Genomic DNA, 26,810 nt, shown 5'->3' with positions numbered 1-26,810 from the left:
TGAGATCATGTCCGAGCCGAAATCAAGATTCACTTAGTAGACTGAGCCATACAGGCGCCCCCATACTTTTCATTTCTAACAACATTACATTAAAAAAAACCCATTTCTATTTGCAACTGTGGAAAATGTGTCAACTACAATGGATCTGGAAACAAGGTTGTAAAATCTCTGTGCTTCATTCTGACTGTTATGGCTGTTTCAAATCTTTTCATTAAACTTTCAAGCCTGTCAAACAATAATTAAAATATAAATTACATATCGTTGACTCTTTCAGGTTGTTGGCAAAAATAAATATGGCACCCGTCAACATTTTATTAAGTAGGAAAATGAGTATATATTATGGTTAACCTCATAAATACAATTTGACTGTCAGTATTAAGTGTGGATTTGGACGAGATTCGGGCTTCGGATTGTAAGAATATTTTTTCCTTCCAAGACAAAGACACCTTCATTTTCATTATAACGTAAAGCTCTGTGAAAAGGTCAAAGAAGACTATCACCACAAATGAAAAACTCAGTAAGTGGGCTATGATTACTTGACAAGGATATTTCACTGTTGATGTAGGTGTGGGCTAACCTTAACCCTAACCCTAACCCTAACGCTAGTCCTAAAACGCTGACCCTAAACCTAACCCTAAAATGCTAACCTTAAAACCCTAACCCTAACCCTAAAACCCTAACCCTAACCCTAACCCTATCCCTAACCCTGTGGGGGCCAAATGGTTCCGAAGCTGTTTAATATGTCAGGAGTAAAATTCTGTGGCCTCATTCAGTCTGTCCCCAGGGTGGCCTGAATTTCAAACCCTAAGTCTCTCTGTAATTATACTTTTCACAACCGACTTCAATGAAACTGAATGATTTCCTGTGTGTGCCCCACGTCCGTATGCTCCACGTAGATTGACTACATTTCTTTGATAAAATTCACACTTGCTCATTACTCATGGTATTTCTCTGAGTTCCAGGAACGTGATCTGGGACATTAATTTTCTAGTTTCCAAGGGAAAGCAAGAGGCTGGGAATGACGGGCATGAATTGGATCTGACTGTGACGCGTCTCAACCTCGTGGTGGCCCGAGTTCATGGGCCCCTCATTACTCCCGCACCCCTTGGTGTTCTGCCCTTCCCAAGCTCCGTAGCAACTTGAAACCACAGCCTTTTTATGGAAAAATAAACTTCTCAGTAAAGGGTAAGTCCAGTAGCTTAACAACCCGATGAATGCTCCAAGGCCATCGGTAGAAGAGGACAGGTTGGGCTGGTGACGCTGAGTTAGCAACCCAGCGGCACGTCCTGCCTGAGCCTGCTGGCTAGCAGAACCCCTCACTTTCTAGTCCAGCGAATTCGGATGATATATGAACGTTGTATTTCCCATTTGGATATTTCCCATCTGAAGACATTGTTTGTAGTAAAAAGGGCCACCAGATTTAAAAATATATGTATTCTAGATGGGATGATTATGATCCTAGGTATACGCCTTAAGAACAAGAATTCTTACCAGGAAAAAAAAAACTTCTTACCAGGGAGGGGCGCCTGGGTGACTCAGCCGGTTAAACGTCTGACTTCGGCTTAGGTCATGATCTCGTGGTTTGTGGGTTCGAGCCCCACATCGGACTCTGTGCTGACAGCTCAGAGCCTGGAACCTACTTCAGATTCTGTGTCTCCCTCTCTCTCTGTCCCTCACCTGCTTGCGCTCTGTCTCTCTATCTCAAAAAATAAATAATAAGCATTAAAAAAAAAAAAAGTACATATTGGGATGCCTGGGTGGCTCAGTCAGTTAAGCACCTGATTCTTGGTTTTTGCTCCAGGCATGATCTCATGGTTTGTGAGATTCAGCCCCATGTTGAGCTCTGTGCTGGCAGTGCAGAAGCCTGTTTGGGACTCTCTCCTTTCTCTCTGCCCCTACCCTGCTCACACGCACTCTTTCTCAAAATAAGTAAATAAACATTTAAAAAAAAAACAAGTACATATTGCATTTATAGGTTATAAAAAGCTTAAAATCATTATTTTTATTTATTTAAAATTTTTTAACGTTTTATTTATTTTTGAGAGAGACAGAGACAGAGCATGAGCGTGGGAGGGGCAGAGAGAGAGGGAGACACAGAATCTGAAGCAGGCTCCAGGCTCTGAGCTGTCAGCATAGAGTCTGACGCGAGGCTCGAACTCACAAATCGTGAGATCATGACCTGAGCTGAAGTCGGATGCCCAACCGACGGAGCCACCCAGATGCCCCTAAAATCATTATTTCAAAGAGAAATTGTGCATGTGAGAATGTATCATGCCAGTAACCTGGTATTTGCTCAGTAAATGTAAGCCCCCTGTTATCTCTGATAAAAAAGGAACTTCCGGCAAGAAAAACCAAGTAACAATGAGCATTCTAGAGCAATAACCTTCTTTGATAGGATGGGAGCATCTCCATTGCTGCCCTGAGCAGCCAAAATTATAAATCAGTGGCTGTTCTAAGAGTTACACCCTTTGAGAATCTATTCTGTATTATTCAGAGAGCAGCATTTCAAGCAGCAAATCCTTCCCCCCCCCCCCCCCCAAACAACTTTAAAAGTAGACAATAATTTTGAAACACAATTATTTCAGGGCTCTGGGAAAAGAGTGAAGAAAAAAAAAACCAAGAAGCATTTATTTAGGAGACTGTGCTGAGGTTCTGCACATGCAGTGTGTGTCTGCCGTGTTCTTGGGGGGGGGGAGGGGGTGCTTCCCCTCCCAGCCCTCCTGATTCTGCAGTGACTGAGGCTGGGTGGCTATGAAAGCATTAGGGCTGGAGGGAGCTGCTTCGTTTTGGGTGGAAAGTGAGAAACCCACATCCAATGGCACTATCCCTACAATTAGCAGATTTGCTCAGACATAAATGAGTGGCCTTCTTATGCTGTAAGAGTTATACCTCAAAAAATGAAGGCACGTTAAGAATATTCCCAGATACGGTGTTTAAGTATGTTCCTTTTATACTGACTTTCTTGAGGGTTTTAATTAAGAAAGAATGCTGAATTTTGTCAAATGCTTTTTCTGCATTGATTGACAGGATCATATGGTTCTTTTCTTTTATTAATGTGATGTATCACATTCATTGATTTGCAAATGTTGAACCAACCTTGCAGCCCAGGAATGAATCCCACTTGATCATGGTGAATAATTCTTTTTATATGCTGTTGAATTCAATTTGCTAGTATCTTATTGAGAATTTTTGCATCCATATTCATCAAGGATATTGGCCTGTAGTTCTCTTTTTTTGCTGAGTCTCTGTCTGGTTTAGGAATCAAAGTAATGCTGGCTTCACAGAATGAGTCTGGAAGTTTTCCTTCCCCTTCTATTTTTTGGAACAGCTTGAGAAGGATAAGTATTATCTCTGCTTTAAATGTCTGGTAGAATTCCCCAGGGAAGCCATCTGGTCCTGGACTCTTATTTGTTGGGAGATTTTTGGTAACTGATTCAATTTCTTCCCTGGTTATGGGTTTGTTCAAGTTTTCTATTTCTTCCTGTTTGAGTTTTGGAAGTGTGTGGGTGTTTGGGAATTTGTCCATTTCTTCCAGGTTGTCCAGTTTGTTGGCATATAATTTTTCATTGTATTCCCTGGTAATTGCTTGTATTTCTGAGGGATTGGTTGTAATAATCCCGTTTTCATTCATGATTTTATCTATTTGGGTCATCTCCCTTTTCTTTTTGAGAAGCCTGGCTGGTGCAGCCACTCTGGAAAACAGTGTGGTGGTTCCTCAAAAAATTAAAAATAGATCTACCCTATGACCCAGCAATAGCACTGCTAGAAATTTACCCAAGGGATACAGGAGTGCTGATGCATAGGGACACTTGTACCCCAGTGTTTATAGCAGCACTTTCAACAATAGCCAAATTATGGAAAGAGCCTAAATGTCCGTCGACTGATGAATGGATAAAGAAATTGTGGTTTTGGGGCGCCTGGGTGGCTCAGTCGGTTAAGCGTCCGACTTCGCTCAGGTCATGATCTCACGGTTCGTGAGTTCGAGCCCTGCGTCAGGCTCTGTGCTGACAGCTCAGAGCCTGGAGCCTGCTTCGGATTCTGTGTCTCCCTCTTTCTCTCTACCCCTCCTCAACTCGTGCTCTGTCTCTCTCTCTCTCTCTCAAAAGTAAATAAACATTAAAAAAAAATCTAAAAAAAAAAAAAGAAATTGTGGTTTATATACACAATGGAATTGTGTATATAATTCCATATAGGAACCATAGGAGACTCTTTTTTTTTTCTCCAATATATGAAATTTATTGTCAAATTGGTTTCCATACAACACCCAGTGCTCATCCCAAAAGGTGCCCTCCTCAATACCCATCTCCCACCCTCCCCTCCCTCCCACCCCCCATCAACCCTCAGTTTGTTCTCAGTTTTTAAGAGTCTCTTATGCTTTGGCTCTCTCCCACTCTAACCTCTTTTTTTTTTTTTCCTTCCCCTCCCCCATGGGTTTCTGTTAAGTTTCTCAGGATCCACATAAGAGTGAAACCATATGGTATCTGTCTTTCTCTGTATGGCTTATTTCACTTAGCATCACACTCTCCAGTTCCATCCATGTTGCTACAAAGGGCCATATTTCATTCTTTCTCATTGCCACGTAGTATTCCATTGTGTATATAAGCCACAATTTCTTTATCCATTCATCAGTTGATGGACATTTAGGCTCTTTCCATCATTTGGCTATTGTTGAGAGTGCTGCTGTAAACACTGGGGTACAACTGCCCCTATGCATCAGCACTCCTGTATCCCTTGGGTAAATTCCTAGCAGTGCTATTGCTGGGTCATAGGGTAGATCTATTTTTAATTTTTTGAGGAACCTCCACACTGTTTTCCAGAGTGGCTGCACCAATTTGCATTCCCACCAACAGTGCAAGAGGGTTCCCGTTTCTCCACATCCTCTCCAGCATCTATAGTAGGAGACTCTTAAAAACTGAGAAAAAACTGAGGGTTGATGGGGGGTGGGGGAAAGGGAAAGTGGGTGATGGGCATGGAGGAGGGCACCTGTGGGGATGAGTACTGGGTGTGGTATGGAAACCGATTCGACAATAAATTTCATATTTAAAAAAAATATCCCCAGATAGGGGCGCCTGGGTGGCTCAGTCGGGTGAGCGACCGACTCTTAGCTTTGGTTCAGGTCATGATCTCACAACCCACGGGTTCCAGCCCCGCATGGGACTCTATGCTGGTGGTGCAGAGCTTGCCTGGAATTCTCTCTCCTTCTCTCTCCATCTCTCTCTGCCCCTCCTCCACATGTGCTCGCTCTCGCTGTCTCTCAAAAATAAATAAACATTAAAAAAAATGAAAGTAAAAACATAAACATATTCCCAGTTAAAAAAAAAAAAAGTCTTAGAGAAACTGTTGCTAGCTGGCCTGCTTCAAGAAGTAGAAAAGACGTACTTCAGGCTGTAAGGAGGTGACGCGGGGTGGGAGAATCCACAGGAAAAAGTCACTTCATGTTTCTAAGCACCTAAGAAATAATGGAAATTTATCTATAGTTTAGTTTATAAATTACTAAAGGATTTGCATACATCATTTAAGCAAATTTGGGACTTAATTTGTCCAAAATGTCCTTCACTGTGCTTAGCAAATGTCAAGTCCATTTGTTTAATATTGAAATTCTGGAAATCTGCCCCCCCCTTTTTTTTTAATGTTTATCTTTGAGAAAGAGACAGAGAGAGAGAGAGAGAGAGAGAGAGAGAGAGAGAGTGGGGGAGGGGCAGAGAGAGAGGGAGACACAGAATCCGAAGCAGCTCCAGGCTCCCAGCTGTCAGCACTGACCCCGACGCAGGGCTCGAACCCACGAACCATGAGATCATGACCTGAGCTAAAGTCGGATGCTTAACCGACCAACCCCGGCGCCCCTGGAAATCTGCCCATCTTATAACAGTAAATCATGTTTAGCACATAGTTCATAGATGCTTTTATTGGACTGTGAAGAAAATGGGTGATGAAAAAAAATGGCCAAAATAATTTTCAGAAAATGTTCTTAATTTTTGTGGTCAGAACACTTTCAAGTGCATAATTGGAAATAATTTACATTGTTGTGTTAATTTGATGCTTGCTTTCTTCATCCTAAAAACAATGGAAACCAGCTATAATCATGTGAGTCACCAACTGCCATTTGCTAAGTTCCATTTATATTTTCATTTTTCTAAATTACCTTTTAGCAAATTACTATTTCTGTGTACTAAATTGTGGCCTAAACCTGTCTTTTGTAGCTAACAATAAACAACAGTCTTTAAACAGTTATTTAATAAAAAGGGAGCTCCAGACAAAATATCACAACTTTAAAAAATAATAGTGATAACAGAACCTGATAAAACCTAATATTAATAGAAAAGTATATTCAGTGACACGTAAATAAAAGGACACACCAGCCTTTGAAAAACACAAACGGGGGTTGCCTGAGTGACTCAGTCGGTTGAGCATTGGACTCTTGATTTCCGCTCAGGTCATGATCTCACCGTTTGTGAGTTCGAGCCCCGCATCGGGCTCTGTGCTGACAGTGCAGAGCCTGCTTGGGATTCTCTCTCTGCCCCTCCCCACTTGTGCACACTTGCATGCACACTCTCCCTCTCAAAAAAAATAAAATAAACTTAAAAATAAAAACACTCGGATATCAGTAGAATCGTATCATGATGTCATTTAACGATGGATGTTTGCGAGTGGAAGAGTGGAAAGGATTTGTTCTATTCTTGGGTGACCTGTTTATATTTTATCGCTTATTCATTATGACTGCAGAAAATACAGCACGACTGTGTTTGCTCTTTTCCTATCAAGAAAAGAATCTCTTTTAATGGCAGCCTTATGGCCAAGACATGCTTAGTCGGAAGTTACTCCAGTGAAATGCCACAAGAGTCATGGGTTTGTAAGCAAACTCCAGGGTGTCTGTTCTAAAACTTGGCGGTGGGACGTGAGCTCAGCTAGGGCGGGGTGTGATGGGCCACGTGAAATCCGACTTTCTGAGAAGGTGCTGCCCCTCCCAGTCTCCTGGGCAGGGTGAGGGTGGTGGTAGTTTAAGACGTACTGAGAACCATAGGGGCGTCAGTAACCGACCCATGATCTCATGGTTTGTGGGATCAAGCCCTGAGTCAGGCTCTGCACTGACAGCACGGGGCCTGCTTGGGACTCTCCCTCTCTCTCTGCCCCTCCCCCACTGATGCACGCTAAATGAATAAATAAATAAATAAATAAATAAACAAATAAATAGTACTTAGAACCATAATTGTGAATAGGAACTGTTTTATGTGGCAGGCCCTTGGGGTAATTTTCATTTCCTTTTCTCTCTACCTTTGTCTTCCTTCCTTCCTCTCTGTCTCTCCCTTTTCCCTCCACTGCTTTCCTTCCTCCTGACTTTCCTCCCTCCCCTCCTGCCTTCTCTCTTTTCTGCATTCTGAATTTTAATGTTTGCAATACTTGTGTAATAAAATTAAGAAAAAGCTTCTGGGGGCACCTGGTTGCCTCAGTCGGTTAAGCGTCTGACTTTGGCCTAGGTCATGATCTTGCCATTTCTGAGTACTAGTCCTGTGTCAGGCTCTGTGCTGACAGCTCAGAGCTGGAGCCTGTTTCCCATTCTGTGTCTTCCTCTCTCTCTCTCTCCCAGCCCCTCCCTCACTTGCGTGCACTCTCTCTCTCTCTCTCAAGTAAATAAACATTTAAAAAATTTAAAAAAAGAAAGACTTCTAAAAATACTAAAAATTTCTAGTATTTGAATTTTCTGCTTTTACTCTTTTTTTTTTTTTCACTACAAAAAGGAAAATAAGAAAGAAGTTTCAAGCAATACCAGCTGTGCAAAGGGGTCCTTTGTGCCCTTGCTGGGGGGTCAGCAAGGCTCATCACAACAACTGTATAACATAAGAGCCTGGTGCGCAGGCCTTTGACAGCTTCTATCTCTTGCCCCACTCTACAGGCAGAGAAGATGGCTTAGAGAACTCATCAGAAACTTCCCACCACTCTTGGGACCGATTCTAAGCTCCAGTGTGACTAGAGTCTGGGAAACCAGGGCAGGATATGGAGAACACAAAGGGAAAAGGTCGGGAGAAAAGTGTGTGTAGGGGAAACCCTGTCAGACTTTGTGGGTTGTTTGACCATGTTGCGTTTTATTCCAACTGACATGGGAAGCCATGGGAGGGCTTTGAGCAGAGATCATTCTGGCTACTCCATTGAGAACGGCCTGAAGAGGGGCAAGGGTAGAAGCAAGGAGGCCTGTTGGGAGGCGGCTACTGCCACGATCCAGGTAAGCAGTGATGGTGACTGGACCAGAATGGAGGAAGGTGATGGGCAGAACTGGTGGGATTCTGCGTCCACGCTGAAGACAGAGCCCATAGGATCTATGTGGATCAGATCCCAGATGAGAGAAAGTGCCAAGGATGACTCTCAGGTTTTTTGCCTGAGCAACCATGACCATGGAATTACTATAGTGATAAGGAAGATTGAAAGAAATTGGGTTTTTTGGAGGGAGAGGGAGTGGTGTAGGAATAATAGGAATAGAGCAGAAGTTGAGTTAGACATGTTAATTTTGAGATACCTATTAGCAAGCCACGTCCTGGAGTGATATCCTTGGGTCGGCAGGAGGAGATGGGCTGTGGCTCATAGGTGGAGGACGGGACCACGGACTGTTTATTCCCAATACTTGGAGATAAAATAAAAATATGGGCATAGTAGAGGGAGATGAATGGATGGGGTGGCAAGGGCTTGTGCAAGTTCTCTGTTTTCTCAACGAGGAGAAGCAAGGATATCGGCTAAGAGTGAATGTGGGGGACAAGGTAATCAGAGAGTTCTGAGAGACAACGTGTGTGAAATAGTCACCTAGAAGAAAGGCAACACGAGTGGACAAGGGCAGATAGCATCTAGTATTGGCATAGTGGTTATGAATTTAAAGTGAGACCAGTCAGAATGGTCGCACATTTTTCTCCAACCTATTCTGGTTCAGGGTCTCTCAAAAAAGCTGCAGTCAGAATACCAGCCGGGGCTTAGGTGGGTTTTCTGTGTCCAGGGCTCACGGGACTGCACTCAGGGTATCAGTTGGGCTGCATCCTCATCCGGAGGCTAGATTGGGATGGAATCCACTTCTAACACTCAGGTCGTGGCAGAATTTATTTCCTTGTAGGACTGAAAACTCCAGGGGGGGTATTTGTTTGCCTCTATTTTTGCCAGTTCAAGGCCACTGTCAGCTCTGGAAGATGTGTGACGTTCCCTGCCACATGGGCCTCTCTGTAGGCAGTTCGCTTCATGACATTTTGTTTCTTTAAGGCCCAGCCAAAGAGTGAAAGTGAGTCCTCTAGCAAGAAGTCTTAATGAAACCCAGTTATGGGACCCATTACTTTTGTCATATAGCATAATGTATTCACGGGAGTGACATCCATCACCTTCTCCTTAGTTAGTTAGAAGCAAGTCACAGGTCCTTCCCATGCTCAAGGGGAAGGGATTATACAATCCAGGAGGCAGGAATCATGGGTGTCACCTTAGAGTCTGTCTGGCACACCATCCAATTCTCAATACCTGATACCCAGTAAGCCAAACTTAGGAAACAGTATTTATTTATTTATTTATTTATTTATTTATTTATTTATTTTTGAGAGAGGGAGTGAACTGGGAGGCGCAGAAAGGCAGAGAGAGCGAGAGACAGAGAATCCCAAGCAGGTTCCAAGCCCATCATGGAGTTTGATATGGGGTTCTATCTCATGACTGTGAGATTGTTACCCAAGACGAAATCAAGAGTCAGATGCTTACGTGACCGAGGTACCCAGGCACCCCAGGAAATAGTATTTTTTTTTTTTGAAACTTAAGAGTTTTTATTCTGAGTCAGAAACTATTCTAAGCACTTTAAAAATATTAATCCCCACAGCAACCCTAGTAGGTAGGCCCAACTATTATCTCCATTATGGGAGGAGACTGGACAGAGATATCAATGAACGCCTCTAAGACTTCTCAGCTAATTAACTACAGAGCCGGGACTCAGACTCATGCTCTCTTGCCTTCCAAGTCCATACTCTATTATGTTAAGTCAAAAACAAAGTCAGTGAATCAATGACACAGGAAATAATTACCCAGCAGGTCAGAGAACCCAAGCAAGTTTTTTTTTTTTTTAACTTTGTTTTTAATGTTTACTTATTTTTGAGAGAGAGAGAGAGCACGATTCGGGGAGGGGCAGAGAAAGAGAGAGAGAGTCACACACACAGAACTCGAAGCAGGCTCCAGGCTCCGAGCTGTCAGCACAGAGCTGGATGCGGGGCTCGAACTCACGGACCGTGAGATCTTTACCTGACCCGAAGTCGGACGCTCAACCGACTGAGCCACCCAGGCGCCACCCAAGTAAGTTTTGAGTCTATATTTTTGTAACTCCATTTCTAAACCAAGCCATTTGGCACTTTCAGAGACTTTCACTGAGATACGGGGTCTTTCTTCTATTAACACGAAGTAACACAGGCCAAATAGAGTTGTGGAGCCTGGAACGAAAAAAAAAAAATGGGGAGGGACTTGTTGCTGTGCCTGCGATTTCTTGGAGGCGATGTCCCATTTTATCTTTTCCTTATTTACCTGGAAAATATAAAGCAAATTTCATCTGTTGTAGATTCCTAAAGAAAGAATAGGTGATCGGAGACATTGCCAACACTAATGACTTGTGATAGACCTTTGTGGGTCCTGCATAGTGAGTTGAGCAGCCTGGGAGACAAAATGCACAGTAGATCCAAACATGCAGCCCTTACCAGTAGAGCTGAGAAGCCACATTTTGAAAAACTCCTTCACATCTGAGAAACCGTGGTGTTAAAGGTCATGCAGCCATAGGCGGGGTGGGGGGCAGATTTGGAACAAACTATGTTAAGGTTCTGGTTTCAGTGTAGGTCAGAAGCCACTTCGGGCTAAGTTTCTGAGGGATTTCCCCTGGGGATAGTACAACTGTGCATTAGAAAGATCCACTCCAATGGGCCCCCCAAAGTAGGCATTAAATATTTGACCCAGGGTCCCTAATGGTAGTGAGACATTTGTATCGTTACATAGCAATAGACGGCTGACTTCTAATCTTGCTCCTGCTTCGTAATTACCTATTTATTCTATTCTGTCCTTGGGGAAACCACTTCACTTTTGGGAGATTTGGTTTCCTTATCTGTGAATTAAGGGAGGTGGACCGGATAATCTCTAGCCAACAGCACCACAATGGAATGTCAAGTCCACTCTCCTGCATCATACAGACCTTCTTAAGGTGGAATACTGAGGCTGTACGTCTCCATACTTAATTGCACACCAACACCCTCTTGTTTACTTTCTCCCCAGCTCATTCCACTTTGTTATTTTCGTACTTCCTCGATTGCAGTCGGTTTTGAGGGGCTGTACTTTCAGTAAAAAAAAAAAAAAAAAGTCATCGAACAGGCTGTATCTGTTATTTCACAGTATTTTGAAGCACACCCTGTGCTACAGAAAAGTTAGGGCTTGGGAGGAGTGGTGAGCTGAGTAAGTCGGGATGATCTCCTGGGGGAACAAGTACTCATGTCCTAGGAAGCTGTCAACAGGAAAGTCAAAGCCCTAATCCCTCCACCGCCCATGTGTTTGTCTCTTGGAAACAGTGATCTCATGAATGCTCAGACCTACTTTATGGAACTTTTCTTTGAGCCAGACTCTCCTGGTGATTGGATGTACTTCTGAGAAGGAACCTGGGTCCTTTTGGAAGTTCAGTGACCTAGCTGAGGCCCTCGCATCCAGGGCAATGAAGGGAGGACCCCTTTGGAGGCGCCCCACTAAGCCAGTCCGCTGTTTGAAAAATCTGGGTGGCTCGTCCTTGGTTGTACAACACAGGAAAGTGTGGACAGGTGGGCTCATGTCCCACACAATTGTGTGAAAAACAAGCGGGTTCTTTTAGTTGTTAAGTAGCATACCTGCTTTTTTCTTTAAAAAAAAATTTTTTTTTTAACATTTATTTATTATCGAGAGACAGAGAGAGACAGAGTGTGAGCAGGGGAGGGGCAGAGAAACTGGGAGACACAGAATCTGAGGCAGGCTCCAGGCTCTGAGCTGTCAGCATGGAGCCCAACACGGGCCTCGATCCCACAAACCGCGAGATCATGACCTGAGCTGAAGTTGGACACTTAACCGACTGAGCCATCCAGGAGCCCCAGCATACCTGCTTTTCTGAAATTAAAAGAAATATATACTCTTCTAATTATCAAATACTTTTCACTTTAGAGGTTTAAAAAAAAAGTTAGAAAAAATTTAGAAATTTGGGGAACATTTTAGAAAAAAAAAGCATCCAAAAGAATATAAAAAGTACTATAATCCCATTGTCCCTAAAAGACCCAAACATAAGACCTTCTTTTGTATGCCCTTCTGAATTTTTTAATTTGGGTGCTATTGTCTCCTAAATGACCATGTACAGTTGAACCTTGAATTAGTTAAGTTTCCGGGGAGTCAAAGTTATATGAGGGTTTCGGCTGCCTGAGATGTCGGTGCCCCTTACCACCTCTTTGTTCAAGGATCAGCTGTATATAAAAAACACCTTAACGGACAGAAATAGCTCTTCAGAGTAACAAGTTTCTGGATGTTTATCTGGCGAGATGAGATTAAGGCCCTTCTTATGCATAGTAAGTAGGAAAAAAATTGAGCAGAAAGGGTAAAAGTAAAAATTTGATTTTATAATAGTTCATTGAAAACACTGTGCTGGGCCCCAATGCTACCTTGTATATTTAAAGGACTCTTTAATAATGATTTTGCTCTTTATTCATTCATTCATCAAAGATGTATAGAATGCCTCTCATACTCCAGACACTCTTAGATTCTTTCTCATTTAATTTGTACTACACCCATGCGAAGTAGGTATTATCCTCATTTTATAAGCAGAAAATTGAGGTTAAGAGTTGTTAAGCTGACACATAGCCTCTGAGGTTGTGTGATACATATATATATATATATATATATATTATATATATATATGTGATATATATATAATATATATATATTAAATGTTTATTTATTTTTGAGAGTGAGAGACAGAGACAGAGTGCGAACTGGGGAGGGGCAGAGAGATAGGGAGACACAGGATCCCAAGCAGGATCCAGGCTCTGAGCTGTCAGCACAGAGCCTGACTCGGGGCTCGAATTCACGGACCGTGAGACCGTGAGATCATGACCCAAGCCGAAGTCGGATGTTTAACTGTGATTTTGAATCTGCATCTCCCAGTTTGCATTTTTCTAAACTCTCCTATATTTGTCAGGGAGTAGAAACATGGGAGAGTAACAATTAGTATATTTTTTAATTTTTTTAATGTTTATTTTTAATGTTTTTCTAATGTTTATTTATATTTGAGCTGTCAGCACAGAGACTGACGTGGGGTTTGAACTCACCACCCACTAGATCATGACCTGAGCCAAAACACTGAGCCACCCAGGCGCCCGACAATTAGTATATTTTTAGAAAGCAACTGTGCAAATTCTCTTCCTTTCATTTAAGGTCACAATGCTATCTATATTCAGTTACGTCATTGTGGGCAGGCTTCTAGGTCTCTTTAAGTGGAACCTGAGCATATTAATGGGACTGAATTTATTCTTCTCAGTTATGAAGGATTTGAGAGAAATGTTCCTTATGGTACTGGGAATCCAAATAACAAGATGCAATGGTGATACTATGGAAAGGTATCCAGGACCTAGAACTAGCAACTGACATAGAGTAAGCACTCAAATCACAATCACTGATGTTTATTAGTGTTCATTCACTCTGTTCTATACTCTTTGCTTGTATTCACTGGTTCAATCCTTACAACAACCCTAAGGGCATTTCTATTATTGTTTCTATTTTATAGGTGAGAAAATTGATGCATGAGTTAATGAACTTGCCAAAGATCACACTCAATAAAAAAGCTGGAATTCTGTCTTCAGATCCCCCGCTCTTAACGACTATACTATAAATCTTTCAAATAAATGGATGACATTCTGGGATCATGAAAAATGGAGAATATTCTAGCTCCTAAATATGAATCTACCAGCATTACTTTTTTTCAGTTACTTAAAGCGGTGGGTGATTGTGCAAACGACAAAGTTAATGAAAAGACCCTGGTACTTGATAAGGTAGAAGAAAGGCACCCGAATGCCTGATACTCTTTATGTAAGGTGTTATGTTAAATCTGTTTTTTTGTTTTGTTTTTTTATTCTCAACATTTGGACTTCTTGCAACACCGTGCAAAGCGCAATGCAGCTCAAAATGTAAACGCAGCTTTTAGGAGCCCAGGGCTGAGCATATAAACTGCCATGTGTACACCCACATCAGGTATGTAACAGGACTGACGGTATGCAACAGGCAATTATAAACGGCGGCCGTGCAATGGTCATGAAGGTCATCCAGCAACCAACAGTTTCGTGTCGAATACTGAGGAGGTTAAGTCCACCATCACACAAAACGGACGCCTGGGCTCATTCTCACTAGCGCGCTTTTCATTACTTAAGTCCTCTCTTTTCGTGACTGTGCAAAAGTAAGCGGGCCTGGCTTCCCGCGCTGGGGACCTAAAATGCCATAAAGCAGAAGGCCAGTCGGGGCCCTTCCGGGCATCCGGCTAATCCGAGACGAAACAAGGCCAGCCCAAGGTCGGAGGGTGCCCCAGGTCCGCCCTCCAGGGTCCGTGCGGAGCGACGTCCGCATTTCGCAACCTGCCTCACGGGCGGTCGGAAATCCACCAGCTGCTGGATGACACCGCTCTCCGCCCAACTCCCGATCCGCTTCTGCTTACGGGGTGCGGCCGAGCCAGGGCCAGGCGGGGACCAGGAGCCGCGGGCTGTTACCTCGCGGGACCAGCCGGTGACGCCAGGGCGCTCAGAGCAGGGCGTGAGCGACAGCCCCGGGGCTCCGGTCACGTCCCACAGCTTGACGCTGCGCACACCTCTCCCCGCCCGCTGCGCGCCGAGGGGCGAGGCTGCCTGCGGACCGGGTTCCCAGCGCTGCCCCCATTGGGCCAGGGAATGCTGCCGCGAAGGCCCCGCCTCCGGCCAGGCCCCGCCCCCCGGCGCCGGCGTCACCGCCGGCGCTCGCGGCGCTGACGTGTCCGGGCGGGCGGTGGCGGCTCCTCCCGGCGCCGGCAGCCACTCGTCGCTGCGAGAGAGGGGCGGGGTGGCCGGGGCCGCGCTCCCCGGGGCCAGCTCGCGGCCCGCCCCGCCGCCCCGGCCCCCCGGATGAGGGTATATATTCGGAGCTGGCGCGGGACGCCGAGGAGTGGCCGCACGGAGCCGGAGCCGGGCGGAGCCGCGATCACGCTGAGGGAGGTGAGCGGCTCCCCGCCCAGTCGGGTCTCCTTCCCCCGCCCCCCGCCAGCCTGGAGGGGACGCCGGGGGCCCGGCCCCACCACGCGCACGCTCCCGGGGCCACGTCGGTGCTCGGCGCCCGAACCTGGCCCTGGCGGAGGAGTCCGCCCCGCGCGCCCCGCAGGCGCTTCCCGTGCTCGGAGACCCCGCTGGGGAGGGCGCCCCTCCCCCGGCTTTGGTGGGGGGGGGGACCCGGATAGGGCAGTGCTTGCAGTCGGGGGTTTGTCGAGCTGCGGGGAGTGGGCCTCACCTGGATGGGGGGCGGGAGCCTTGAGGTTCTGCGGCCGGGGCCTTGCGGACAGGTTCGGCGAGCTCGGGGACCGCGGGGTGGGGACAAGCGGTGGTTGGAACTGTCCGCTGGGAAGGGGGCGGGCTGGCTGGCATATGAGAGGGAGAGAATTCTGAGGGCGTTGACGGGAGGAGTGGAGACACCTGTGGGGGGACGTGAACGGGGGACCAAGCCTGCTTGCCCCTTTTGGTTGGTTGGTTGGTTGGCTGGTTTGAATGCTGGTAGTGGGAGAGGGTGGAGATTGCGGGCTTTCCCCGGGCTTGGCCAGGCAGGAGGGTGGGGATTGGAGGGCTGAGAGCACACATGTGCTGAACATATGGCTTCCTGAAGATTTTATTAAGTTTGGCCTGATGCTCTCCTATGTTTATTTGTGCCCGGTTTCTGAAACGTGAAATCAGGTAGCAGCGATGATGGTAATAGGATGTCATTATGCAGTGCTTTTCGTTTAAGGACTTTTAAGGTGAAATTTTTAGGTGTGGACCAGGGGTTTACAGGAAGCTGAAGGCAGTTTCTGTACCCTGACTGTTGGTGAGTTGGCTCACTTAGCTGGGATTAAGAAAGACTCCGTAGGGTGTGCCGCCAAGCATTTATAGGATTCAGTGGTTATGGCTCAAGTCCAAGGCTGTTTTTCTAAAGTTCTAAGAAGTTTACTTATCAATTTTGGGGGGCATAATATAGCAGCGGAGATAGGGGCAGGAAGGAGACCAGAAAAGGAGAGGAATTTCTTTCATAGTGGCATTTAAATTCTAATAAAGGTATATTTGATAATGGCAGAGTTTTACCAAATTTGTCATTGTTTTTGATGCAGTTGTATTAGGCTATGGGCATATACCAAATTCTGTCATAATTTGTACAGCAGATCCTTAACTTTTTCAGACTTTGCTTGTCCAAATAAAAATCCTGGTCTAACACTTGTATTTACGACTGCTTACCATCACACACACATCCACACTTCTCTCTTACCAGAATTATTGGGGAAAATGCTACTATTTTTGTGGTTATTTTTTTGCTTCAAAAAAACCCATGGATGAATTATTCTAACTCAAAACCCAAGTATGATTGTTCTGTCGGGAGCATTTACACAGTTATGTAACTTGGCACTTGTGATCTTGTCAACCTTTGCAGACCACCAGTGGCCTGAGGCCAGGGATCACAGTTTAACCTATAGGGGGAAAAATGCAACCTATAGTTGTCTTATTTACATGGATCCATTTTTCCCAGGCATCTGAAGGTGGATGGCTGTCTAGTGACTTTTTTAGGAAAAGATTGATTTATATCTTAAAATGTTATCATATTATGTTTGCATATGTGTTTCAATAGGCAGAGGTCTCTCCACTCTTGCCTCTCCTTTGAGGGTGTGTGAGGAAGGCTGGTTTTATCGTCTTCATGAGGAAATGTGTACCCAGGGAGGTGGAACGATTTACACAGGATCAAATGCTGGGGAGGGACCAGGAACTAAGACTCCCAGGTCCTCAGTTACATGGTTCCCTGATCTTCCCACTACAGTATGTTCCTTTAAATCTGGAGCTCCTTTAAATACCGTAGTATAGATGCGACCAAGGCCCCCATTCCTTGGAAAATGGTTTGATGTAAAACTCTCTCAACTGTCTGGTTTTTTTTTTTTTTTGTTTGTTTACTTGATGTATTTTTTTATTTTTTATTTTTTATTTTTATTTTTATTTTTTTTTAATTTTTTTTTTTTTTTTTTAACGTTTTATTTATTTTTGGGACAGAGAGAGACAGGGCACGAACTGGGGAGGGGCAGAGAGAGAGGGAGACACAGAATCGGAAGCAGGCTCCAGGCTCTGAGCCATCAGCCCAGAGCCCGACGCGGGGCTCGAACTCACGGACCGCGAGATCGTGACCTGAGCTGAAGTCGGACGCCTAACCGACTGAGCCACCCAGGCGCCCCAGATGTATTTTTTTAAAGTTTTAAAATTTGTTTATTTTGAGAGAGAGCGAGTGGGGGATGGGCAGAGAGAGAATCCCAAGCAGGCTCTGGCATGGTCAGTGCAGGGCCCCAGGCGGGGCTCGAACTCTTGAACCATGAGATGACTGAGCTTAACCGACTGAGCCACCCAGTGCCCCTACATGATGTATTTTTTTAATTAAAAAATAATGGTGTTATGTCTCTTGAAACCTTTTATCAATCAACAGAAATGCCGTTGAATATCCTAATGCGTGGCCAAGGCTCAGTCTTCTAACTTTTTTTTTTTTTTAATCCGTCTACACTTGCCAGGGATCTCTTTCGTTTGATAACTTAATATCTCGTATGGTGATGACCTTGGAAGTTTTATCTTTAGCTCCAGTAGTACCTCTGAACTTTAGACTACTACATTCTGCTGTCTCCTCGCATTTCTATTTGGATGTCTAATAGGCATCTTGAACTTAACGTGACCAAAAGTGAAGTATTGATTCCCCCACTCTAGGCACCTAGTCCTAAACCTGCCCCCCCTCCTACTGTTCCCCACTTCAGCAAATGGCACCACCACTCGAGAGTCCTCTTTGCTGGATTCCTAGCTTTCTCTCTGTCTCCACATTCCATCCGTTACCGAAGCCTGTAGGATTAGAATCGACATTTCATCACTGCTCTAAGCCAGTGTCATCTCATCTAGACTATTGTGGAAGTTTCTTTAAAAAATTTTTTTATATTTATTTACTTTAGAGAGAGAAAGACAGAGATGAGTGGGAGGAGGAGCAGAGAGCAAGGGAGATACAGAATCTCCCTGAAGCCGACTCCAGGCTCTGAGCTGTCAGCATAAGAGCCTGATGTGGGGCTCGAACTCACAAACGGCAAGATCATGACCTAAGCCGGAATCAGGCGCCCGGCTGATTGAGACACCAACCATCTGCTTGCTTCTACTTTTGCCGATTATTAGTCTTTCCCCCCCACCTAGAAATGGAATGATCCTTCTGAGACCTCAGTCAGACTGTGATGTTCCCCTCCTCCACATTCTCCAGTGGCTTCCTCAAACCCAAAGTTTTTACTTTGACCCCAAGGGCCTGCTTGATCTGCTCAGTGTCCGTCCGCCTCAGTCACTTGGGCTCACTCTGCTCCTGCTGCGTTGACCTTGCTGTTCCCTGTACATGTCACACGTTGCTGTTTTACAACTGCTGCAGTTACAGCTTCCTGTCCCTAGAATGTTCCTCTCCAGGATTCTGACTTGCTTGCTCTCTCTTCATTCGTACGGACTGTCAGATGTCCCAGAGGTCCTCCCCAACTACCCCATTTAAAATAACCCCATCGCCTTGTTGGGCTTTCACCCCTTAGCCCGCTTCTGCCTGACGTTTTATGCCTGTCCCTCGCGGCATGCACATTGTCACCTTGTGCATTGCCGTGTCTGTGTCACCTACGTGAGCGCCTGGCAGACAGTGAGTGCTCGTTAACTATTCAGGGAATTAACAATGGCACGTGACTGTGAAATAATGTTCCTCTATAAACTGTGTACTGATGTATCTTTGCATGTGAAAAGGACACTTTCAGCAGCAGCCTGTTCGTTGGAGGGTAGGCTCGTCATCTCTCTCTCAGTGGAAGTAGCACTGAGAAGTTCAGCCTCATCCGCCCGTTTCCCAACACTGTGCCTTGTTCCTTGAATACGGTTATTTACCAGAGCCGTTTTTCGTGCTCTTGCCACTGGCTGGAGTTTCTTCTACCGCTTGCACTTTTGGCAGACTTCTTTTTCTGCCACAGTGCCCGACTCAGCAGCTCTCCTCCAGTTCTGGAGGCTGTAGTCGGTGGTCTGGAGCGCAGTTTCGCTTTTATAATAGTAGCTGATGACGTTCACGGAGGGCTTTTTTATGTGTTAAATGCTTCTCATTTGAATTCAGGAATCCTCTTAACCTTAGAGGTAAGTACCGTTTTTATCCTCATTTTACAGACGAGAAAAATTGAGGCACAGAGAAGTTAAGTAACTTGCTCAAGGTCACAGAATTAGGAAATAGTGGCGCGGGGCTCTGAACTCAGCCGTGCTGACTGAGCCCAGTTTCTACCAGTTACACTGACCCTCTTAAATGAGACCTTGGGTTGAATTCTTTGTCTTTCCTCTGTGTATGGAAGTTATTATTGTCTGGTGGAAAGATCATAGGCATCGGAGTCAGGTTTATCTGGGTTAAAATTCCTGATTTTCTACCTACTGGGTAAGTAGCCTTGGGCAAATTACTTAATCTCTTTGAGCCTCGTTTTCCCATTGGTTGTAATTTCACTTATGCCTCTGAACCTGGTGAAGAAAATTCTATTATTCCCATTTTGCAGATGCAGATAACAGAGTCGAAGCTATCTATGACTTGGCCCAAGCAGTAGAACCAGGAATAAAAGTCAGTTCTGTTTGATTCCTTAATCAATAAAGATTCGCTTGAATGAAGCTAGAGTATGTGAGGCAGGCCTTTAAGGATGAGTGAGATTTCAGTACATAGGAGAGTCTAAAGGAAGTACTTGGAGGTAAGGATGAGGGTCTTAGGTGACAGCAGGTAGAATTGTGTCCTACCCTGATAATAAGGTTTCATTTTTGTTTCATATGGAAGCCTTAATTTCGTTAGGAATTGTTGGTAACTCAGAGAGTGCGTTTCGTAAGTAGTACCATTCATTTCACCCTTGAAACATTACATCCCTGAAGTAAATCTAAATAACAAACCCCAAATAAAAGTGGGGAATATAAGTCACTCAATCTTATGTGCTAGTCTAATTTGAAGTTGATTTTATAAGAAGAATCAGGAAGCCAGTCTTTCGGTTCACTTTGAGAGGGCACCTTATTTAAAGAAAAAATTATAGAGGCTGTGTGCCTGTCTTCTTTGGGATGATAATACCTTTCCTGAATTTATTCTGGAGTGGGCACTGGCTACTGAGAATTTTCTGGTTTGGGTTAACATGCTCAATACCGATTGCCAATACCAATGACTTTTTATGTAATAATGCTTTTTAAATTGACGTCTTTACTCATCCTATGAAGTTCCTCATCTCCCTGTCCTGTGCATTTTCTTTCTGCATGCTGTTGGTTTGTGAACTCTTTTCTGCAAAGTGAGATGTCAGAACATCAGTTGTGTCTGTATTTCTGAATAAAATACAAATAATGTACTCTCTCTCTCTCTCACTATTCCCCTCTTTTACACACACACGCGTGCGCGCGCGCACACACACACACACACACACACACACGCTCACAGTCTCTCCTGAGAGGCCATATAGCATAACGGTTAAGAGTGTGAATTTAAGAATCAGGTTGTCAGGGTTTGAATCTGGGCTCAATCACTTCACTAATTTGGGACCTCAGGCAAGTTATCTCTGTGGCACGGTACTTCCTCTGTAAAGTAATCCCAGTAGCTGTACCGTAGCATTGTTTTGAGGGTTAACTGCATAAGCATCTGGAAAGCAATTAGTATTGTACCATCATAAGTGCTATGCGAGCGGTAGGCGGTGTGATCGGCACCTCAGGGAACCCTACTGGAGGTTGTCTTCATCTGAGTTTGTAAATGGTGTTTGGTTTAAGAGTCCTGATGAGATAGATTCTGTCATTAATCCAGGTGAGGCCCAGGGACATTAAGTAACTCAGCGGAACTCCAGAATATTGCTCTGAACTACCATGTATGTTACCTACCACTGTTCTAAAGGTAGAAGATAGCGGGCTGTTCCTTCGGTACCTGTCTTTCCCGTCCTTCACTTCTAAGCAGTTGTAAGGGTGTGATGATTCTCTACAGCAACCCTCAAAGTTTTCCCCTTTCCACTTATTTCCTTTGCAACTAGTCTGGTTCAGATCTTTGGCCTTCTATCCCTGTGATTGTCTTTGAACTTGTTTTCCCGCTTCTCGTTGTCCCTCCTTACCATCTATTTTATGCTATTGCTCTTTCTCTAAAGTATGGTGACACTGCCCTTTGAGTAATCTGTTGTCGGCATCTTGTTACTGTTAGGTCTAAATCCCTTTGCTTCGGTTGAGGCTTTCGTGGTTTAGCCCTGCCCTCCATCACTTCCCATCATTCTGCAGAAAGCTCCAGCTTCTTTACTGCTCTGTCACACATGCCTGTCCTGCTCGCTTTCTCATCTTATCTGTAATCTGCTCGAGCCCTTGAGATACAGCTGATCATGCGTCCTTTGTGAACTCTTTCTAGACAATGCCTGCCTTCTCTTGCATTTATCTGTAGTAGGCAAGTAGACTAAATATTTCCTCTTCCTCTGGTTTTGTTTAGTACTACGCACTTTAACATTTTGTTATATATATTACATGGTCTTATCTGTTGATATGTGTGCATTGCTTGTCCCTTTAGGGTTCAATTCTTAGTAGAGAAATTGTCTAGAAGTTGTTATTGAAATAAAACGTATTTTTCATGATAATAGGTCATCCCATCTTGAATTTTGTTATATTTTGAATACAACAGAATCATTTCCATCATTATTGCAAAAAGGAGAACAGTTGGTGTATTAAGAAGTCAGGTGTTCTTTCAGTGGGAGCTCATGGTCAGGGGCAACTGAGTGGGCTAGTCAGAGTGTGTACCCTGGAATTAGACCGCCTGGGCTCATATCCCTGCTCTGCCTGTTGGCCCTGTTGTGTTGCCTCTCTGTACCTCAGTCTCCTCCCTGGTAAAGTAATCAAGATAACAGTACCTGTGTTGTATAGCTGGCAAAAATCAAATGAGACCACATAGGTAAAGTTCTTAGTGCAGTACCTGGCATGTAATACTAATGATTATTGTCTTCCAAGTTTTTCATTTATTTTTATTTAAACAAATTTTAATTCCAGTATAGTTAACATTCAGTGTTATATTAGTTTCAGGCGTACGATATGATTCAATAATTCTGTACTCATCATGTGCTCATCATGACAAGGGCACTCCTTTTTTTCCCCCTTAAGTTTATTTATTTATTTTGAAAGAGGTAGAACGAACAGGGGAGGAGCAGAGAGAGACGGGGACAGAGGATCTGAAGTGGGCTCTGAGCTGACAGTAGAGACCCACTGAGGGACTCAAACTCATGAGTCACGAGATCACGACCTGAGCCGAAGTCACATGCTTAACCGACTGAGCCACCCAGGCGTCCCACAATGAGTGCCCTCCTTAATCCCCATCACCTATTTCATCCATCCCCTCACCCCTCTCCCCTCTGGTAACCGTCAGTTTGTTCTCTTCAGTTAAGAAAGAGCCTGTTTCTTGGTTTGTGTGTGTCTCTTTTTTTCCCCTTTGCTTGTTTGTTTTGTTTCTTAAATTGCACATATGAGTGAGATCATATGACATTTGTTTTTCTCTGCCTGACTGATTTGGCTTAGTGTTACACTCTCTAGCTCCATCCATGTTGTTGCAAATGGCTGAATAACGTTTCATTATATATACTTATGTATATGCGCACGCCCCACCACACCTTTATCCACTCATCTGTGGATGGACGCTTGAGCTGCTTCCATAATTTGGCTGTTGTAGGTATTGCTACAGTAAACATAAGGGTGCATGTATCCCTTTGAATTAGTGGCTTTGTATTTTTTGGGTAAATACCCGGAAGTGTGATTATTGGGCCATAGGGTAGTTGTATTTTATCTTTTTGAGGAACCTCCGTACTGTTTCCACAGTGGCTGCACCAGTTTGCATTCCCACCAACAGTGCACAAGGAAGGGTTCCCCTCAGCCTCACCGACACTTGTGTTTCTTGTGTTTTCTGTTTTAGCCATTGTGACTGGTGTGAGGTGATATCTCACTGTACTTTTGATTTGCGTTTCCCTGATGTTGAGTGCTGCCGAGCATCTTTTCGCATGTCTCTTGGCCATCTGGATGTCTTCTTTGGAGAAATGTTTGTTTACCTCTTTACAAGTTGGATCTGTCACAAATCTTGTGAGGGAAAGGCAGAAGTTAACTTCTTTAATATCAAGTGTTCTTTAATGTACTTATTTGCAGTAGGAAAAGCTCTGGTTTTGAGGTTGGACTTTGACCTGCTGTTGATTCCTCTTTTCTTGTAGGTTTACAGGCCCAGAGATTATACCTCTGTCTTCACCACCACCAGAGCATTATGAATGTTAATGATCTCAAAGTCAGGTTGTCCAAAGCTGGACAGGAACACCTGCTACAGTTCTGGAATGAGCTGGATGAAGCCCAACAGGTAGAACTTTATGCAGAGCTCCAGGCCATGAACTTTGAGGAGCTGAACTTCTTTTTCCAGAAGGCCATTGAAGGATTTAACCAGTCGTCTCAGCAGGAGAAAATGGATGCCCGCATGGAGCCTGTCCCTCGAGAGGTGTTGGGCAGTGCCACCAGGGACCAAGATCGGCTGCAAGCCTGGGAGAGTGAAGGTATGGGCATGGAATGTTCATTTTAGAGTTTGTAATGAGGGGCGCCTGGGGGGGCTCAGTTGGTTAAGCGTCCGAGTCTTGATTTCAGCTCAGGTTGTGATCTCACGGTTTGTGAGTTCGAACCCCTCGTGGAGCTCTGTGCTGGCAGCATGGAGCCTGCTTGCGATTTTCTCTCTGTCCCTCTCTCTCTGCCCTCTCCTGCTGTCTTTCTCTCTCAAACATAAATAAACATAAATAAATAAAGTAAGTTTGTAATGAGCTACACCAGCGGTATTAAAGTAGCCGGATCATGTAATTATTATTTGGACTCTCCTCTTCCCTTCAACCAGGTGACTGATCAGAAAGTGACAGATGATGTTGCCCAGACTTCTGCAGCGTCATCCCCACCCCCCTTCTCATTGCTGTTCCCTGGTCTTCTCATTCAAGTGTTGATGTGCCTCTAGTCTCTTTGCTCATTTCCATGCTTCTACATTTCCCATCCTGAAGCACAAATTAAATGTTTCAGTTCATGCTGGCTCACTCTAAAAACCTTCCCTAGCCCGTGTTTCCAGCCTGGTCTCCTGTACTTCCATCCATGCCTCCTGTCCCACACATCTTAGCTGGACCAAATAATTCACCTCTCCCTGAACGTTATGTCTTTCCTGCTCTTTGCTTGCGCTTCTAAAAAGAAGCACCTTGGACCGGCCTCTGCCCCTTCTCTGTGTGGCCGGATCACCTTGAAAGGCCATCTCCCCGAGCTGTGCTGTGCAGTGTGGTGGTTCTGCCGTGTGGACAATGTGTCCTCATTCTTTAAGGTTCCTTGATCATGACTTCTTCTTCAGCGAGCCATGTTGGAGTTCCTTGTTCGTGTTTCGCTTTGCTTCCGTTCTTTCTTAGATTACGAGCTGTTTATGTCTGTCTTCGACGTTACATAGTAGACTCCTAAAGAACAGCCCGTGTCCTCCTTGCCCGTGTACGTCGCACCGCATTTAGAACGGGGTTTTGCAGTCACACGTTGGTTGATAAATGTTGCATCGTCTCAGTGTTTCTTCTCCTAAAGTGTATCATAACGTCTGTCCCCATAGCTAGTTCTACTTCTGCCTTTCAGAATGGCAGAACAGCCGAAGTGTACCATTTTTGGTGGAGTTAAGCGCTGTGGTTTTTGTAGGCCGCTGCCCCTCTGTAAGAGTTGTCTACGTGGTACAGCTCGGCCCTCGAGTGTTTGTACATGCTCCTTGTCAAACCTCATTTCCTCAACTCTGGAATGAACAGATGGGGCTGATACTTTTTTTTCCTTTTTAAAAAATGTTACTTTATTGCAAAAAAAAATATGAAAATAACAGAAACACTGCAGAGAAATTGCCCTAAATCTTATCAAATCTATTTTTATTTGCTCACATTGCCACCTAGTACTTGATTATATGTATATTTACTTTTATAGATGTGTAATAATATTGTAGATACAGTCTTGTAGTCTGTACTTGTACCATACTGTTGCTATTAAAAACATTTTTTTTTAATGTTTATTTTTTTTGAGATAGATCGACAGAGAGAGAGAGAGAGAGAGAGCAAGCAAGCAGGGGAGAGGCAGAGAGAGAGGGAGACACAGAATCTGAATCAGGCTCCAGGCTCCAGGCTCCGAGCTGTCAGCACAGAGCCTGACTCGGGGCTCGAACTCACGAACCGCGAGTTCCTGACCTGAGCTGCCATTGGACGCTTAACTGACTGAGCCACCCAGGCACCCCTATTTTGTCTTGCGTTCTTTGGCATTCCCTGCCCCCACAAAAAAGAAAGATGATTGCCATCATCAACCTCTGTATACCTCTCCATATCTTTCTCTGGGCATACACATTCACTGATTTCCAAACTGTGTTTGGAAGGGGTTCCACTGCTGGGGAGACTTCTCATGTGGCGGGGTGGGGTGGGGTGGGGGATGGATACTAAGCAGCTTGGTCTCTAACGCCTTCATCTCCCCACTAAGAGCAGTTCTCCTTTGACGTGTTTTATGTGTTTGATCTTTACACGAAGTTTTATTTAAAAAATCCTGAAATAATTGGGTGATCTCTAGGAGGTGCCCTTTTAGATCTGAAGTGCTTGGTGTTGGCTAACCTCTCTTCTTAGAATCGGGCTCTGCCACTAAGCTGTGAGAGAGTCACTTCCTGGTGGATCCTTCTGAGTGGGGAGCTGTAGTGATCCTCTGGCCCTTACCAACCCTGGGCTCATTAATCCTCTGCTTCCATCCCCGGGTTTCAAAAAGGCTACTACAACGGAGCGGAAGTCATGCGGGGCTCTTTATACGCTCAGGTATCCCAGCTGCCTAGATTTCTCCTTGTGATTTTACGCGGATGAAGTCTTCCAAGTAACTTTTATGGAAAAGCCAGAGCTTTGACTTTATGTAATGGGGACCATGGGCAGCGATCAAAGCCTCCTATAACTGGAGTCTTCTTTTTGATCTTTTTGCTGGAATCCGTGGGACTAGTAGTCTACACGTATGACTTTCCATTTAAACTGAAATCTGGAACTATTGCAACCAACTACACTACAAGCAAGTACAAAACTGCCTTTTGGCTGACTGTCAAGGGAACGATACTTATTTGTGGTTTAAAACAGTAGGGGTGAAGAAGGAGACTTTGTCACTCTTCATTCACTAGCCAGAAACTTCCACGTGTGTGCAAATTGATCACAAAGTAAAGTTTTTGCAGTAAGTTATCAAGGGGAAGAGATTGATTGCCATTGGGGAGATTCTAATCATTATATTTCAGATAGGAGGAAGATCCTGGCAGTTGTTTCAAAGACAATGCCCCCTGCTTCCCCTCCTTAGGATGGGGAAATTAAAGCATTGTACAGTGTTTTCAGAATGTCTGGTGGTTACTGACACAAAAATGGACATTTTCACACCTAGGGCGGAAAATTATTTCTGAAGGATCAATACATAAGTGACCACTGTGCTTTTTGTTGAAGAGAGATCGGATTCTAATTTAATTCTTTTTTTTTAGGATTTTATTTTTAAATTATCTCTACA

General features: G+C 44.5%; 1 protein-coding gene across 6 annotated transcripts in view; it reads left to right on the top strand.

Moving 5' to 3' along the window:
* Window positions 1-15,072: 15,072 nt before the first annotated feature.
* UAP1 (UDP-N-acetylglucosamine pyrophosphorylase 1) overlaps window positions 15,073-26,810 on the top strand; it is a 40,643-nt gene continuing 28,905 nt past the window's right edge. For all 6 annotated transcript variants that reach the window (XM_042924533.1, XM_042924534.1, XM_042924532.1 and 3 more), the window contains exons 1-2: window positions 15,073-15,221; window positions 23,480-23,809. In XM_042924533.1, the coding sequence (XP_042780467.1) occupies window positions 23,530-23,809 (280 nt within the window). In that variant the 5' untranslated portion in view covers window positions 15,073-15,221; window positions 23,480-23,529. The remainder of the gene's footprint in view (window positions 15,222-23,479; window positions 23,810-26,810) is intronic.

The sequence above is a fragment of the Panthera leo genome, chromosome F3 (assembly GCF_018350215.1).
Source record: "Panthera leo isolate Ple1 chromosome F3, P.leo_Ple1_pat1.1, whole genome shotgun sequence".
Classification (NCBI taxonomy): domain Eukaryota; kingdom Metazoa; phylum Chordata; class Mammalia; order Carnivora; family Felidae; genus Panthera; species Panthera leo.
The sequence above is the reverse complement of the archived record's forward strand: the minus strand, read 5'-3'. Positions and strand labels throughout refer to the sequence as shown.